Source organism: Oryzias latipes, chromosome 11 (genome assembly GCF_053564925.1).
Source record: "Oryzias latipes strain Hd-rR chromosome 11, Olatipes_Hd-rR_3.1".
Lineage (NCBI taxonomy): Eukaryota > Metazoa > Chordata > Actinopteri > Beloniformes > Adrianichthyidae > Oryzias > Oryzias latipes.
The window spans coordinates 8,911,706-8,928,093 of record NC_136247.1 but is presented as its reverse complement, the minus strand read 5'-3'; the positions used below and the strand labels follow the sequence as shown (position 1 = coordinate 8,928,093).

Below are 16,388 nucleotides of genomic sequence, written 5' to 3'. Positions count from 1 at the left end.
CTTTCCTGTACTATGCAAAAAAAACTCACTCGTCTATTTCTTTAAATTAAAAAAACAAAATTTTTGCTGCAAGAAAAACAGTTTTACAGTTTATTGCAAAAAACCTACTTATCTCTTTGAATAGAGAGAAATTGTAATAAGAATCCGTTATGCAGTATAATGCAATAATCTGTTTAATTAAATAGCAAGAAAAACGTTTTTTTTTAAAAGAAAAACAGCTTTAAAAGACCTTGCAAAAACCTGTTAATCTATCTTATTAAATAGAAAATTAAAGATTGCCAAGTGTTTCCTACAAAAATTACCCTTTATATTCCCAGAAATGTCGGATAATTGAAAGAATAAAAAAAAGATAAATTCTGCTCTACATTGGAGTCAATTCTCTGATTTATTTTGGAGAGCTTTTGAAGTTCTGCTTCCTGTAACCTCAGTGATAGGAGGGGTAAAGAAAGCGATTTGAAGTTGGCCAATGTTGGCTCCAATGAAACATAACACAGATCTTAGCCAATCAGAATCCCTTATCCCGTTGTAACCCCACCCAATTTCCCGTTCTGACGGAAAGGCACTTCATGGTACAACATCAGCCACTGGTGCATTTGGTTTATACAGCTAATTAACCCTTTAACAACAAACAGACTTCAAATGTTGACACTTTTTGGACTACGGGGAAAAAAATTGTTGCACTGATATGCAACACTTTACTGTAGTTCCCACAATAAATGTAAATCAGCTGACTCTATTTTGGAGAAAAGCAGTTTTGCACCATTGTGCTACACAAGCATAACGAAGCTGCTTTTTTCCCCAAGACTAAATCCGCTGATTCATGTTGATCATGTAAACACTCAAAGAGTTACGGTGTGTCAAAGATCATGTGTTATTTAGGTGTCCATGGCGGCATCTCCAGGGTTAAAGGGTTATATCATCATATCGCACTGCGTTAAACTTGGTTAGCTTACTCTGCTACTGACAAAAATAACGTTACTAAGGATTACTTCAAACGTCACAATTCCAAGCACAGCTTTTCATGCAATATTTACTGGTACAGATATGAGAATAACAGGTAAAGTTGGAAAAAAAACCAAAAGTCTTTGGAAATCGTTCATTCTATGAAGCATTTTAACTGTTTTGAAGCTGAAGTCAGTGGATTTGATTGCTCTTCACTGGTAAGTTGATCAATGAAATAGTTTTGTGTTACTTTTTTTGTAAAACCTTTTTTGTGTGTGTGTGTGTGGGGGGGGGGTGGCCATGTTTCTCACTGTTTGCAGGCACAGAGGTGACAGTCATGTGACGACATCCGTGTAAACAAACAAGATGAGCAGATGCTCATTGGCTTAATCACCTTAGCTAAATTAGTTTGAAATTAGCCATCTCCCTGCCCCTGGCCTCCATTCTCTCCCCCTTCTGCCTCCTTTTGCTCGCAGTCGTTTTCACAGCTTTGTGGATTAGACAGATTAGATGTCTGAAACGGTGTCTTTCTTTTTCTCCATCTCACTCCCCACCATCATCAGTTTAGGGTGTAGACGGTTGCTATGATAGAGGATCGTCTCAGAAACCTGCTGCTGTAAACGCTGCAGAAGACATGGGTGGACAGGGAGCTGTCAGTCAAAAAAAAATACAAATAAACGTTTGAGGAAGAAAAAGTAATTGGAAAATGCTTGTGTTTAATGATTTTAATCATTATTGGTGACAAATCAGGGGTACAACTTGATGGACATTCCAGGGATCCAAGGATTCCATCACTCTTCGTCACTTCCAAAGAGAACCTCAACATCTTCATCCCTGCTTTCTGTCTCTAACCAACATGGCTGCTCTCACCACCTTCTATATCTTTCTTTTCATTCCTGCTCTCACTCATTTGTCTCACGAGATTTCACAACCATTACAAAAACAAATGAAAGCACCAAATCACAAGACAAAACCTACTTTTTTTAACCATTGAGAAAATAGTACTAATCCCATCACATTCCAGAAGAATTGTTGCCTTCGACACAGCTGATAACTATTGCTAATTTCAGATACAAAAGTACTACATAGGATATTTACCTGTAAATATAAAGTAATGCCAATGGCAGTTTGTCAGCCCTAGTCTATTTAAGTGTACTAAGTCTATAATATAATTGAAGTTTACTTTCTACATACTTTCTTTATATCTTCATTAAAATGTTTAAATTTAGTCTGAATAAGTAGTCAGTTAGTATTTTACACTAAACTACATGTACAGTGGGGAAAAAAGTATTTATTCAGCCACCAACTGTGCAAGTTCTTCATCTTAAAAACATAATTGAGGCCTGTAATTTTTTATCATAGATAAACCTCAACTATGAGAGACTAAATGAGAAAAAAAAATCCAAAAAATCCTATTGTCAGATTTTTAAAGAGTTTATTTATAAATTATGGTGGAAAATAAGCATATAATAAGTTCAACTTAATACTTTGTTACATACCCTTTGTTGGCAATGACAGCAGTGAAATACTTTCTATAAGTCTTCACAGGGTTTTCACAAACTGTTGCTGATATTTTGCCCCATTCCTCCATGCAGATCTCCTCTACAGCAGTGATGTTTTAGGGCTGTTGCTGGGCAACACAGACTTTCAACTCCCTCCAATGATTTTCTATGTGGTTGAGATCTGAAGACTGGCTAGTCCACTCCAGATGCTTCAAATGCTTCTTACGAAGCCACTCCCCCGTAACCTTGGCAGCGTATTATTGTTGTTGTAATGCTGAGAGACCCAGCCATGTTCATTTTCAATGTCCTTGATGATGGAAGGAGGTTTACACTCAAAATCTGATGATACATCTATAGTGTACATCCTGTACTGATACTCAGGGGTGGAGCTACAGTAGGGCAGCTGCCCCCCCCCCCCCCCCCCCACACACACACACATTTACACACACAAACACTTACCACTCCAATTTTTAGTCCATACAAGTATCTTTTTTGACAAGGATTAGCAAATCATCAATACAAGCTTCTTTAAGCATTAGTAATATCACACAAGCTAAAAGGAACTGCTGTTTTAACAATATCAATAATAACACTGAAATATACATTTGATACTTTCATTTGTAATGACTCAGCTGATCTCACTTCCCCCCCTTCTGTCCCCACATAAAGTGTTCTAGCTGTACCACTGCTACTTATACTTAAGTATACTTAAAAAGCTCCACTTCAGGTGTACTAATTTCTGTTTGCTTGGCTAAGCGCTGGTTCTCTTCAGTCCAAGACTCAAAGGAATATTTAGTAAGCAGAGTTCATCATTAAGATTTCATCAGTATTATTCATTTTTTCTACAGTATTTGTTTTTATTTTCATTTATAGTTCACTTGATTTTTATTTCCGCTTGGACCAAATTAAAACCCTCGTTATGTGTGCTTGTCTCTAGAGCACGACTTCTGATTGGCTTTCATTGGGCAGCTAGCACAGGAAGACGTCAAACGTTTGAAGAAGCAGTGTATGGACGTTCTGAATGTTATATTTGGCCAATTTTATATTCATAAATGCAAATTCTCTTCATCTTCTATATTCCCCCTACCCCCCATATTAACCAAACAAATTGAGATCTATCTCAGTACCATCTCTAAAAGCCTGAATCAGGAAGCTGTATGTTGAATGATTTTGTGTAAAATACATGTAATATGTATGCTCCCTTGACATATTTGAAGTCTATTCGGTAAAATTCTGTTTTGTAATGGACTTCCGTTTTGTGCAATAAAGTTTAAAAAAAAAAGACGTTCTGAATGTTTACTTTCGCTTTCACCCGGAACTCTTCTGAATCCGTGGACTCTCTCAGCTCGGCTCGGTTCTGTAAAACGCTGCCGCCATGGTGTTCACGTATCCCGCCGCCCGCAGAGACGACAGCAAGGTGAGTGCGCTGCCCGCGTGCCGGTCCGGAGCTTGAGCAAGACGAGCGCACGTGGGGCGGGCGGGAAGTTCAGAAGTTCAGAAGGGGGATTTGAAGCGACACAATATGTATGAGTTTTAAAAATCCTGGTTTGGGTTCCGAGTAATCTGATTTTACATTTACATACCAGTCTATTGATTTCACTAATAATTATCAGGAGCACTTTGGCCACGCCCCCCACCGGCAGTGGTCGAACATAAGTTCAAACAGATTTTCTCCCGGCATTCCTGCCGCTCTCCCCATAAATTCCCACTTCATCTCTTTTCCCCCCCACCTGAGGATCCAGACTTTCTTGTAATTCTTTCAAAGCATCTAAATTAGCAGGTTAACTCATATTTACCATATAATTTAGGCATTCCAGCCCCTTAACTTTGACATTCCAATGATTCAAACCTTAACTATGAGGCAAAGATGAACCTGCTGTCTACACCAAATGTAAATGACATAGATTCCTATCAGGTTCAGGAGCTTGTAAACTTTAAATAACTGATAAAAGTCAACAATCAAGAACAGCTATTCAAAATCTTTTTTAACATAGCATTTAAATGTCTTACAAGACGTACGTGAAGATTTTGAATTAAAGTAACTATTTGCACAACATATTTAAACTTGATTTCTCCAATACTGAAAATGTTCTTGGTCGCACATTTTCATTGCTGAAAATATGAGGCTCAACCCTTGTGCTATCTTAGATGACCCCACCCTTACATTAACATGTTATCCTTACCATGACGAAGGTGGATAAAGGTGGAAAGATTTCATGTAATCCATGGACACCAGTGAGGATCACAAATCATTAATGAAAAAAGGTTCAGAGCACTGTCTAGTGGGTCTAGATGACCCAACTCCCAATGTCAAAGTGCCTGAGATAGCACAAGGGTTAAAATAGCTGCACTTCAAATACTTGCTGTGTCACTTGGTAAACTCTCCAGTTTTTACAGATATTACCCCTTAAAACATCTTCCCATAAGCTTTTTTGAGTACTTTGCTCAGAGCAATGTCTTTGTTTTGGTTGTAGGTTTAGCGCTAAATTTAAACAGAATTTGCAACTAAAGAATAGACTCAAATATAGCAAATTTAGCTATTATTGTTTGAGGTTTTTCTGCCTTTTTCTGCTATTATTGAACTTTGTTTTCTGTCTTGCACTAAAAGTCCCACTCCGATAATCTTTTGACCATTTGTGAAAGCATTGCCAGTTGTGTTTTAGTTATGATTATGCCGTTTTAGGATCCAAATCAAAAGACTTGTGTCGTTTTCCAGGACATAATTTCTGCCGAGCGGCAGGAGTTCATTAGAAATTCGCCTTTGAGTTCTGGGCGGAACCTTTTGTGCAGAGCAACCCTGCAGCCTTTCTCCTCCCCGTTGCTGATAGTAGGAACACTTTTCTGAGCGATCAAACCACAAATTCTTATGAATACCGTAATACACATTGACAAACTTTATTCCACAGTTAACCTTAAGTCCCATGCAATCATTCCTTAACCCACCCCATTCATTTATGATCACGAACGCCTTGAGGGCTTTATCCCTTAGATCATAGCTGTATCGCCATATTAATTGAGTTTCGTTTTTCATTCATTATTAAAGACTTTGAGTTCTTCATTTGCCGTCTGTGGAAAAACTTGAGAAGGTTCTGCTTCTGAGGGTGCATTTGTTTGTAAAGCTTTTGCATCCTCCAGGTTATGGAGGAAGTGTTGTGAAAGCGGGTGGCGAGCATTCTAGCTGTGGCCAAAAGTTCAGACGAAGCAGATTCAACTTCTGCAGAAAAAGGCTTGTGCTGAAAGATAAAGGTCTTTCCAGAAAATCCAGTTTGACTGAAAGAAATTTGTTTGTTTGTTTCTTTGCTGCACGCACATCTCTCATCAGGTGGATGATTACCACGGAACTCAAATCTGTGATTCATACGCATGGCTTGAAGACCCTGATGGTGCAGAAACAAAGGTGCGTTACGATTCCCGCGCAAAGGTGCAGGAACCTTCATGAGATTTGAACTGTTTCCTGTTGCTGCGAAGGCGTTTGTCGAGGCGCAGAACAAACTGACGATGCCGTACCTGGAGGGGTGTGCGGTCCGTCCCCAGTTCCACAAGCGGCTGACTGAGCTCTATGACCATCCCAAATACAGCTGCCCCTACAAACGGGGGACCAGGTACGGTCCGAGCGGACACAGGAGCCGTCCTGATGAGCCCAGCACACATCTGAGCTCCTGCTTTGTTTTTCAGGTATTTTTATTTTCACAACGAAGGCCTGCAGAACCAGGATGTGCTTTATGTGCAGGGCGCACTGGACGCTCCTGCCACTGTATTCTTTGATCCAAATAAGCTGTCTGACGATGGAACAGTGGCTTTGAAGAGTTAGGCAAAACACACTGAAGCTGGAGCGAAGTCATCTGCTCGAGCAAACTAACCTCCTCCTCTCCTCGTGTCCTCCGTCCAGTGGGCCGTCTGTCTGAGGACTGCCAGTACTTTGCATACGGTTTGAGCAGCAGCGGCTCCGACTGGGTGACCGTCCATTTTATGAGGGCGGATGACCTCACGAAGCTGCCTGACGTGCTGGATAGGGTCAAATTCAGCTGCCTGGCCTGGACCCACGACGCCAAAGGAATCTTTTACAACTCTTACCCCCGTCAGGACGGCAAAACAGATGGTTAGGACCATAGAGATCACAGTCATAAATAGCTGTGAGAGCAGCAAGATTCAGACTGCATAGGCTATACTGAAACTGTAATGATGAATACACCCTGAGCTGTCATAAAATATCTAAACTCTTAAGGGTGTCTTCAGACTGGACACATTTGGTCCGCCTTAAGTGAACCAGAGTTCCTTTTTTTCTTTTTGTGGAACAAATTTTCAGTCTGATTACACCTAAGCGGACCCTGGTCCGGCACCGAGAAGCGCTTTCTGACCGCTCTTTGTTCATCTTCCTATCTGACGGAGCTCCGGTTCGCTTTGAGATTCCTCAGTCTGAAAACAATCCGTCTTTGGAGTGGAACAACTGAAGGAAAACTGCCACCATAGCCGGGCATTACGGGATTTAAACGGAGTAGAAATGATGCAACCATGAGGATGAGACACAGCAACTCATTGAAATTTGGAGAATAGTTTTGCTGTACAAGATCATTATTATGGCTTTTGCCAGTAAACCTATTGGCGTTAGGAGATAATTGTGGCAGATTAAGTATAGCAATGTATATTATTATTGCACAAGGCTTCAGGATGATGACAGAGACGGACATGTTCAATATTGTTCTGGCTCAGTCACGATTAAGGGAAAGGACGGTATTGTTTTACTTTTATTATTAGTTTGCTATAATTCTTTGCAGTCAGAACACACATCCTCATAACTATAGAGAAATGTTAACGATAAAAGTTATGTCACCATGCTAGTTGCAGTAACTGCTGAGCAGTAGAACAAGAGTTGGCTCATGATCTTCAGAAATGCAAAAAATGTTCTTGTTATATTCTCATCAACCAAATGGAGGCTGCCGGTAAAATCAACCGTTTTTTGAGTGGTGCAACTAACAAGTCATTGAGGGTTATTTTAAAGTTTTTATATTAATATAAATTAATGCTAGACCTGATGTTTACAGATACTCCAAATTCTTAGACTAGCAGAGAAGTTTCAAACTGTGCTGATGTGACACCAGTAAACGTTTGAAACATCTTGTGTCTCTGAAGGCACAGAGACCACCACCAACATCAACCAGAAGCTCTACTACCACGTGATTGGCACTGAGCAATCTGCAGACGTCCTGGTGGCAGAGTTTCCAGATCATCCCAAGTGGCACAGTTCAGTAACCGTAAGTGTGCAGCATCAGCTGAGTCCAGATTTCATCATCATCTGGTGGTGGTTCTTTTATCTTTTGGAAGGCAGTTGCTATTCATGTGTCTAAACATCTGTGGGCAGATATCGGACGATGGCCGTTACGCTGTCCTGTCCATCACAGAAGGCTGTGAGCCAGTCAACCAGCTGTGGTACTGCGACCTACAGCAGCTGCCTGATGGGATCAAAGGTCTGTTTGTTACCACAACCTGTAATCTCCACGTCCTCTTGGGTATAACTTCAGTTCTGGTCATCAGCGTGAACCCCGTTTACATGTGGAGCAGATGTCCAATCATTACCTGATACCTTTGGTTGTCCAGTTTTTGAAGTGGCCATGTCAACGGGATACTCTATTATTGCATTTCTGAAAACGACAGTTATCCAATAATGAGAAATTGCATCAAAACTTGTTGATGACTTCCTGATAAGTTGGTATTTCCAGGCGTGTATCGTCTCTTGTGCATCTCCTCACACGTGAAAACAAAACAAGGGAACCAAATGTCAAAGACTTTGGATCCATTGGAACTGAGACGACCGGCCATTCCTCCTCTTCTTGTACATTTAGAGGAGCATGTTGTCGTTTGTGCAGCCAGATTCGTGTCTACATTAGCAAACCAAATTCCATGTTAACTTAGTACAGACCAGCAGAAGTTTTGAAAGGAACAGGAAGTTTAAAACCTTTGTCATTCCGTACGAACATCCCCTAAAAAAAAACTCCCGACTAGAACACGTGGACCAGGATATTCCGATGATCGCATTTCAAAAATCGGATAGTCCGATTTCTGTGGTCATGTGAACAGGCTTTTTTTTGGTGTGTTTTTGGTAACACGTTCCATCCCAGGTGGTTCAGGTGATGCTTTTACAGGATCTTGTAAGCTAACCAACCTTCACATGCAGCAAGTTAGAATTTTATGCAATAGTCTTTACCTTTACACTTCTTTGCACCTTCACACATGGAGTTTTAATATGCTGGCAGTTGGCCAGAAGGAGTTCAGAGCAGGTGTCCTGCAGAGTCTAGTCATAAATGAATGAATGAATGAATGAATGAATGAATGAATGAATGAATGAAAACTTTATTAATCCCAACAAGGAGAAACTCAGAGGCATCTATTGTTATTAACCGAAATTTTTCTTAAAAAGGCATTCAAGTTGGCTGTGATGGGTCAGACATAATGCTCTGAAGTGTGCTTGTGACAATGAAATCACAGATTACACTGGAGTTGCAGTGTTGTCTCTCATATAAGTATTGTGAATCTTTGACCATTTGCACAATTCACATAATTCCATTGGATTCTGGACGCTGGAAAAAGCACCTTTGCACAGATATGTAACCCTTCAATTCCTTTGGAATTACAAACGGTCAAAGACTTGCAGTATTTCAAGGACCGTGTGTTTGATTCCTGTCAACGGTGATGGCTCCGGTGTTAAAGGGTTAAATAATCATCCCTTGGTCGAATATTGCCATTCATTTCTTTCTCAACTGTTGTTGAAATTGGTTTTAAAGATGCATCTAATGTTTGACTCCGCCCCCTAAACCAGCTACTGTGAACAGAGCTGTAAAAACTGTTTGGGAGGAAGCAGATGAACTTTAAAGGGTTTATGTAAAAATCCCAAAACAATAACAAAATTACTGTTATTATTACAAGTTTTGGCACTTGAGCAGAACAATGGAACTTCCCAAGAGCTTTGAATTCATTGTTGCATGAGTTTATGGATGGGTGATAGGTTGGGGTGTTGCCAGCAGCTGCTGTGTGGTTCTTGACTTGAGTCTGAAGGAAGTCTTTGGGTCCCTCCTGTCCTGCAGGTCTGCTCCCGTGGGTCAAACTCGTGGACAACTTTGAGGCTCAGTACTCGTACATCACCAATGAAGGAAGTGTTTTCTCCTTCCGCTCCAACCTGGACGCCCCTCGGTACCGCCTCATAAACATCGACATCCAGAACCCAGACCGGCAGCACTGGACCACCCTGATCCCGCAGCATGATAAGGACGTCTTGGGTGAGGACTGTTGGAATGGTACTAAGTGGCTTTGGAGTGTTGGCAGTCACAGGTTGCAAAACCGCCAGAACTTTCAGGATGTGCTGGAAAGGCTCATTTAGGAACCGCAGTTTCACATTTCACAGTTTTTAAATGTTGCAAAAGCCCTTTATTTCCTCTGAATTTTCTGTCTTGGTGTTTTGACGACATTTGACCACAAAAACTGGGAAGTCGTGTGTCTGTGATTGGAAAGCTTTGTCCTTTGGAAGGCTCATCAAAAAGTGAAACGTGCCTTTGAAGCGCTTCGCTCGAACTCTGTGATTCACTTGAATGATGGTAACTGGAAACGAGAACGTTATTTTTATGATCCGCCTCTGTGCACATCACCGTTTCTGTTGGTGAAACACAACAAAGCAAACTCCACAAACCCACCCACATCTTCACTGCCACCTGAAAGGTTTTACTCATGAAAACAATTAGCTATCAATTTAAATTGAATGTTTATGGCGTTTCATTGCCAATGGTAGGAAGTTAGTATACAGGTTAAAACCTATGAACCAGAGAAAGTGTCAGACTCTGACTAAAAAAGAAGAAATAATCATGAACAAATGTACATGTGATTGCCAATCGACTAGATACTATGCTGTAATAATTATCTGGAAAAAAAGTCTGATTCCTAAGTCGAGCTGAAAATGCCTTAAAAAAAGAAAAGAAAATTGACTCATCAATCAAAATTAACAAAATTAACTCATTAATTAATTGTAAGGAAGAAATAAAACAAAAAAAAACAGAAAAAACCTGATATTAGTGTTTCTAAAAAGCTAAAAGTGTCAAATCACACACACACACATTAGCGTGGGTTGTGCCAAGAGGGCTGTTCTCTGGCTAAGATGAGGCATGCACTCTCTGAAGTTGGGGGCACCTGTGACGGTCCTTCCGGCCTTGATCTGGGTGGCTGACGTGCTTAGTGCTGGGGAGGATATTAAGGGGTTAAAATAAAAAATAAAAATCACTTGAAAACAATGAAACACTGCTTTAGGCTAAAATACACTGACAATAGATGTTCTGTCCCAGTTTCAACAGTATAAAATCAGTTAGTGTCACAAAAACATGTAAGATTAGATGTTATGAAAATATCATCTGCAAACATCTGAACTGACACCAACTATGTGGTTGCTGTGGTAACATCCATCCAACATCTTTTTTGTGAGCTCTTGTTTCACCCACATATGAGGCAGAACTTGGCTGCTCTCCAAGCTCTGGGTGGTCTTGTCATCCATATAAACAAAGTCAAAAATGATCCTGAGAACCATCCAGAGTGCTGGCCGCCCTCTTCTGGCTCCTGGTGAGCACTGCAGCCACTACTTGGATGAATAGAAAAATGGAGGCATTGGGGCAAGTTTTAAAATGCCATTTATGCAAAAAAGCAGAATAGACACATCTCTTTCTCTTCTGTAGGATTTGTCTCTTGTGTCAATCAGCGTCACCTGCTGGTCAACTATGTCCACGATGTGAAGGACATCCTGCAGCTGTATGAGCTGTCGAGCGGTCGGCTGATCCGAGATCTGCCTCTCGATGTGGGCACCGTGGCCGGAGTGAGCTGCAAGAAGAAGCACTCGGACTTCTTCTACAAGTTTACGTCCTTCACGACGCCCGGTAACCTCGCCTCTGCAAACGCACCGTCTGCTCGCTTCTGGAAGATATCACAAATGAACACATGTCTTCTGTGGGAACCAGGCATCATTTACCACTGCGACCTGAGCGAGCCAAACCCCGAGCCCAAAGTCTTCCGGGAGGTGGAGGTGAAGGGCATCAAGCAAGAAGACTTCCAGACCACACAGGTGAGATCAGAGTCTCTGGCGGTTATTGCCATGAACTCTGGCTGGATTGATGGGAAAGGTTGGGTAAGAAACGGGGAGATGAAGATGTTGAGGACCAGAGAGAAAAGTATGAATATAGTGTAAGAAGTCATAACCTATATAATGAACTGCCTCTTTTTGGTACCTGTTTCCAATAAACACCACGTTTAAAGAGATGTGGCAAATAGACGCCATTTCCCTTCAAACAGTAGCACCTAATGAACCTCGTTTACGATTTGTTGTGTGAGGTGAACAACTCACTTACTTTTACATGCCAGCTAATTGTTTGACTAAGCGTCAGAGCTACAATGGGAATACACATGGTAACAATGGTGGGAAGAGAGAATGCAGAAGACACACGAACCTGAAAGGAAGGAGCCAAGTGAACAAACCACTTTGGTGATATAAATCATCAAACAAGATAAGCTGAGGCAAAATAAAAACACACACAATAACTGAATTCAGTTAAAAATGAAACAAAACTGCCCAGACCTGCCTGATGATCTCACCAGACCCAATTACTGTCAGACCCTTTTAAAAAAAAAAAAAAAAGAGTCATTCAGTAGAAACCGTCTGACTAAGACGAGGATGTCTGGTTACATCTAAGAATGCAATCTAAAACGCTGAGATCATGACTACTGAAAGGAGGAGACGCGCAGGTAAAGAAGGACTGGCTGTACTCTAGTGGGGAAATGTTACAACCCGCGGGAAAGAAGTGGTAACATAACAAAAATAAGAATACCGAAGCGGGGCGTCCGTGGTAATGCACTGTTGGCCGATGATCAAAGGAGTCAACTGTAAAATCAGTATTAGATAACAAATTAATTCCAAACACAGTGTATAACACAATACAAAATACTCAAAAGGCCTACGATAAAAGGGTGGAGTATAATCACAGAGAGGGCAGGCTAAAATACTATGATATCCTGTTGAGCAAAAGTTGCTGCTTTTGCAGAGCGATGACCTTCCTTTTGAATCCGGCACTATTGGTTTGCATGAGATCTAGACTATATTTCCCCTTCCCCCCCTCAGGTTCCAATTAGGTAGTGCCCGATGGCTCCAAGAAGCCAAAATCCCATCGACTTCTTTTGAGAAATAAACAGCTATTGGTCATGATAATTGGCAGACTAACCATTCTTGGTGTATTTGTTTGTTTTTTCTAACTTGTCCAACAGCTGAGCAAACAAATAAGGCCTCGTGTTTTACTTTTACATTAGGGGGTTACGAATCATCTGACACAGGAGGTGTATATTTGAATAAACCCCTTTTCTATTTGGGGCTAAACTTTAACTATGTACAATAATTTTTGTTTACATTTTTGTTGGACCAAACAGAAAAGAGAAGAGAGTGGGATGTCAGAGATGTGGGATAAAGGTACTAAAGAGAAAGGAGATAGAAAAAAGGGGGGGTGTTAAAGAAGTTAGAGGATGAGTAAAGAAGTAGGGGGATAGAAACACAACACAACAAGTTTCCGGAGGTTAATCATCATTGCCGTCAGGTATAGATGTTTGTCTAAATATTACAAACACACCTCAACACACATCCATATCAACACGTACACAATACCAGTACAGCTCACATGCACATATCTATGCACACAACATATGTAAAGCTTATCAATCAGTGCAAAGGTGAGCTGGCACCTGTGCTCAGGTGAACGGTCATGTTCTACTGTGGTGGATGATAGACTTTGAAAGGAGGTAGAGGACCCGCCATCCCCAGACCAAGACCCCAGCCGAAGCAGCAGTGGCAGCCACTCGGAAGGAAACCTGCGCAGGATCGCAGATCCAAAAAATCCGCCGGCCAACATCGGACACCCAGATCAGGGCCAGCAGAACTGCCACAGGGGTCCTCGGCGCCAGAGAGCAGGAGGCATAGGGTCATGGAGAATTTGAGCCCCAACCCAACCAGACAACAGCAATCCTGCTTCGACACGGGGCCCAGCACAAGACCCTCCTCCCACCACCACCACAGATTAGCAGCCCACCACCACGACCCGAGAGAACTGAGCACACCCACCCCCATCCCAACCCCAGGTGCGCACCGGGGAGACCCGCCCTATGCTCCAGGCAACCACCCATTTACCCTGCGGGGACTTCAGTAGAGAGCAAGGCAGGGGCCACCACCCCCTGCCCAAGACGAAGGGGTCCAAGAGAAGTGGGGGTCCCTGACGAGCATGGAAAACATGGAGCCGACCAGGCTCCCCCACTGTTGGGAGAAGACGCCACTATTTCCTGTTTTTAATGTTCTTGCTGAACCGACTAATCAGATGCTTCAATACAATTTTTTGACATATACATATGTCAAACATTCAAAATGCTTGATTGACAGTGTCTCCCGAGGCCACTTTAAGTGGTAGGGGTGTGGCCTTTCAAGAAGCTTACTCCTTATTGGCGAGAGTGGTTGTCTTAGAAATGTTGACTCGGACCAATCACTGCTTTCTGAGGATATCTGGCTCCAACGTGGAGCCTGGTCCAAGTTTTATTGTTCGTCCTCCACCTTGTCCTGCGAGTTTAGTCGATCAAGAATATCTGAGTACACTTTCTGTGCCCTTTTATAATCCACGTTTGCAGGTTTTCTATCCCAGCAAAGATGGAACCAGCATCCCCATGTTTCTGGTTCACTCCAAGGACCTGAAGAGAGATGGGACCAATCCGGTCTTCCTGTACGGATACGGAGGCTTTGAGGCTTCCATACAGCCGTATTACAAGTGAGGCCACTGTCCAGCACAGAGGTGGTACTGTCATGCTGTGGGCTGGTGTTCATCTTTTTGTGTGTGTGTGTGTGTTCAGCGTTGCCTATCTGCTGTTTGTGAGGCACCTTGGAGGGATCCTGGCTGTTGCCAACATCAGAGGCGGAGGGGAGTACGGCCTCACCTGGCACAAAGGTACCTGACTGATCTAGCCTTTTCTTCACTGGTCCATGTTGATGCCAGCCGCCTATTTCTTGACTGGTGTGTGTCTGCAGCCGGAACGCTGGAGAACAAACAGAACTGCTTTGATGACTTCCAGTGCGCCGCCGAATACCTGATCAAGGAGAAGTACACCACCGCCAGCCGCCTCGCCATAAACGGGGCGTCCAATGGAGGCCTCCTTGTGGGTGAGGATGCCTCCTCCATATGGAACAGGCTGTTGAATTTATAGGAAAATATCTAAATGCACAAGGAAAAGTAGTGAAGGGGATGATTGGATATATTTAAGGATGATTTTATCATAGTGATTTCTTATTGAAAACATCAGAAAAGGAAAACACAGGCTCCCATCTGTCGTCCTCAAAGGAAAGTACACCCCTGTTGTTCTTATTAGTGATGAACCACGCCGTTTTATGGCGGTTGAGAGAACTTAACGCACTGTAAACAAAAAAAGGCAAACTCACAACACAGCTGCAGCAACATCACCCCAAATAAATATAGCAATGCAGAAACAGCAGAGCCATAGCTATTCCATAACGGGATCATGCTACAAACTTAATGAAACGCTGCTGGAACAACAACAAAGATGTTTCCTTCAAGCCTCCTCCTCCTCCTCTGCCCATGTGCGCCTAAACAATGACGAGTTGGAGAGCGTGGTGAAAACAAGTCACTCACCAAAATATCTAGCTTGTTAAAAATGTCTTTCCTTTTTCTTTTAATTATCAGACTGTTCTTATTTTCTTTATTCTTTAGTTTCTTTTACACGTCACGTCATGTTTGAGGCTCTTCTGTTGGCTGACCTCTTGTCCTGGTCCACAGCCGCCTGCATGATCCAGCGCCCGGACCTGTTCGGCTGCGTTGTGGCAGAGGTGGGTGTGATGGACATGCTGAAATTCCACAAGTTCACCATTGGCCACGCCTGGACCACCGATTACGGCTGCTCCGACGACTCCAAGCAGTTCCAGTGGCTCATTAAGTACAGACACCGTTTTTCAGTGAAGCTGGACCTCAGGACGGGCCTTTTCCCTCATTCTCTGGTCTTTGTTGTCCTCTTGCAGGTATTCTCCTCTCCATAATCTTCCCCCGCCCCCCTACACCGGCCCGCCCTACCCGGCCGTCCTGCTCCTGACGGCGGATCACGACGACCGCGTGGTGCCCCTGCACACGCTGAAGTTCTGCGCCGCCCTGCAGCACGGCGTGGGCAGCAGCCCCCAGCAAAAGCAGCCGCTCATGGTGAGGGTGGACACCCGCAGCGGGCACGGGGCGGGAAAGCCCACCACCAAAGCCATCCTGGAGGAGACGCACATCTTCTCCTTCATCGCCGAGACTTTGGGGATCAGCTGGAAGGACTGAGGATGAGGGGAAGGAGATGAAGCAGACGACTGAACCAGTGAAGTGCAAAAGCAAATCCAAGATTTAGTTTAAGAAAACCACATGACGGTGGAGGGTCACATTTTCACCTTGGTGCCATGGCGACAGATGAATTGTTCTCGAGGCAAAGGAACACAATTCAAGTCAATGAAGCCAGCAAAATTTTGCCTTCCTTATTTAAAGAAACAAACAATCACTTGTCTTTTTCCACACAAAAGTGATTTAAAAAAAGTTGCAGACACGACCTCTACCTTTACAAAACATCCAAAAACGGTTTTATGTCTGTACATTTTTTCTCTTTCAACAATCAAACACATCATTCACCATTTTCAACACTCCTGTCATGTTTTAGGTTCCGTTCAGACTAAACGGCTGACCTGACAACAGTAAACCTGTACATCTAACATGTGAAGCCAACAAAACTTCATGTATCTGTCCCAAAAGTACAAAAATATGTTTTTAAGGGATAATGAATGAATAAGATTTCTAAATCAGTGTTTGCTGTTGCACCAAATGATTCATTTACACCAATAAAAGGATTGTTTTTAACTCA

The 16,388-nt window shown here is 42.6% G+C and overlaps 1 protein-coding gene across 4 annotated transcripts in view; it reads left to right on the top strand.

The window, feature by feature from the left end:
* LOC101168224 (prolyl endopeptidase) overlaps positions 1 to 16,388 on the top strand; it is a 67,835-nt gene extending 51,447 nt beyond the window's left edge. For 3 of the 4 annotated variants that reach the window (XM_078954728.1, XM_078954726.1, XM_078954727.1), the window contains 14 exons: positions 5,767 to 5,841; positions 5,913 to 6,046; positions 6,120 to 6,250; positions 6,334 to 6,543; positions 7,575 to 7,696; positions 7,804 to 7,909; positions 9,524 to 9,715; positions 11,153 to 11,350; positions 11,432 to 11,535; positions 14,127 to 14,263; positions 14,346 to 14,440; positions 14,521 to 14,652; positions 15,284 to 15,440; positions 15,523 to 16,388. In XM_078954728.1, the coding sequence (XP_078810854.1) occupies positions 5,767 to 5,841; positions 5,913 to 6,046; positions 6,120 to 6,250; positions 6,334 to 6,543; positions 7,575 to 7,696; positions 7,804 to 7,909; positions 9,524 to 9,715; positions 11,153 to 11,350; positions 11,432 to 11,535; positions 14,127 to 14,263; positions 14,346 to 14,440; positions 14,521 to 14,652; positions 15,284 to 15,440; positions 15,523 to 15,817 (2,088 nt within the window). In that variant the 3' untranslated portion in view covers positions 15,818 to 16,388. Of the gene's footprint in view, positions 1 to 3,679; positions 3,862 to 5,766; positions 5,842 to 5,912; positions 6,047 to 6,119; positions 6,251 to 6,333; positions 6,544 to 7,574; positions 7,697 to 7,803; positions 7,910 to 9,523; positions 9,716 to 11,152; positions 11,351 to 11,431; positions 11,536 to 14,126; positions 14,264 to 14,345; positions 14,441 to 14,520; positions 14,653 to 15,283; positions 15,441 to 15,522 lie in introns of those variants that run through there. The other variant, XM_004074151.4, reaches the window with a different exon arrangement.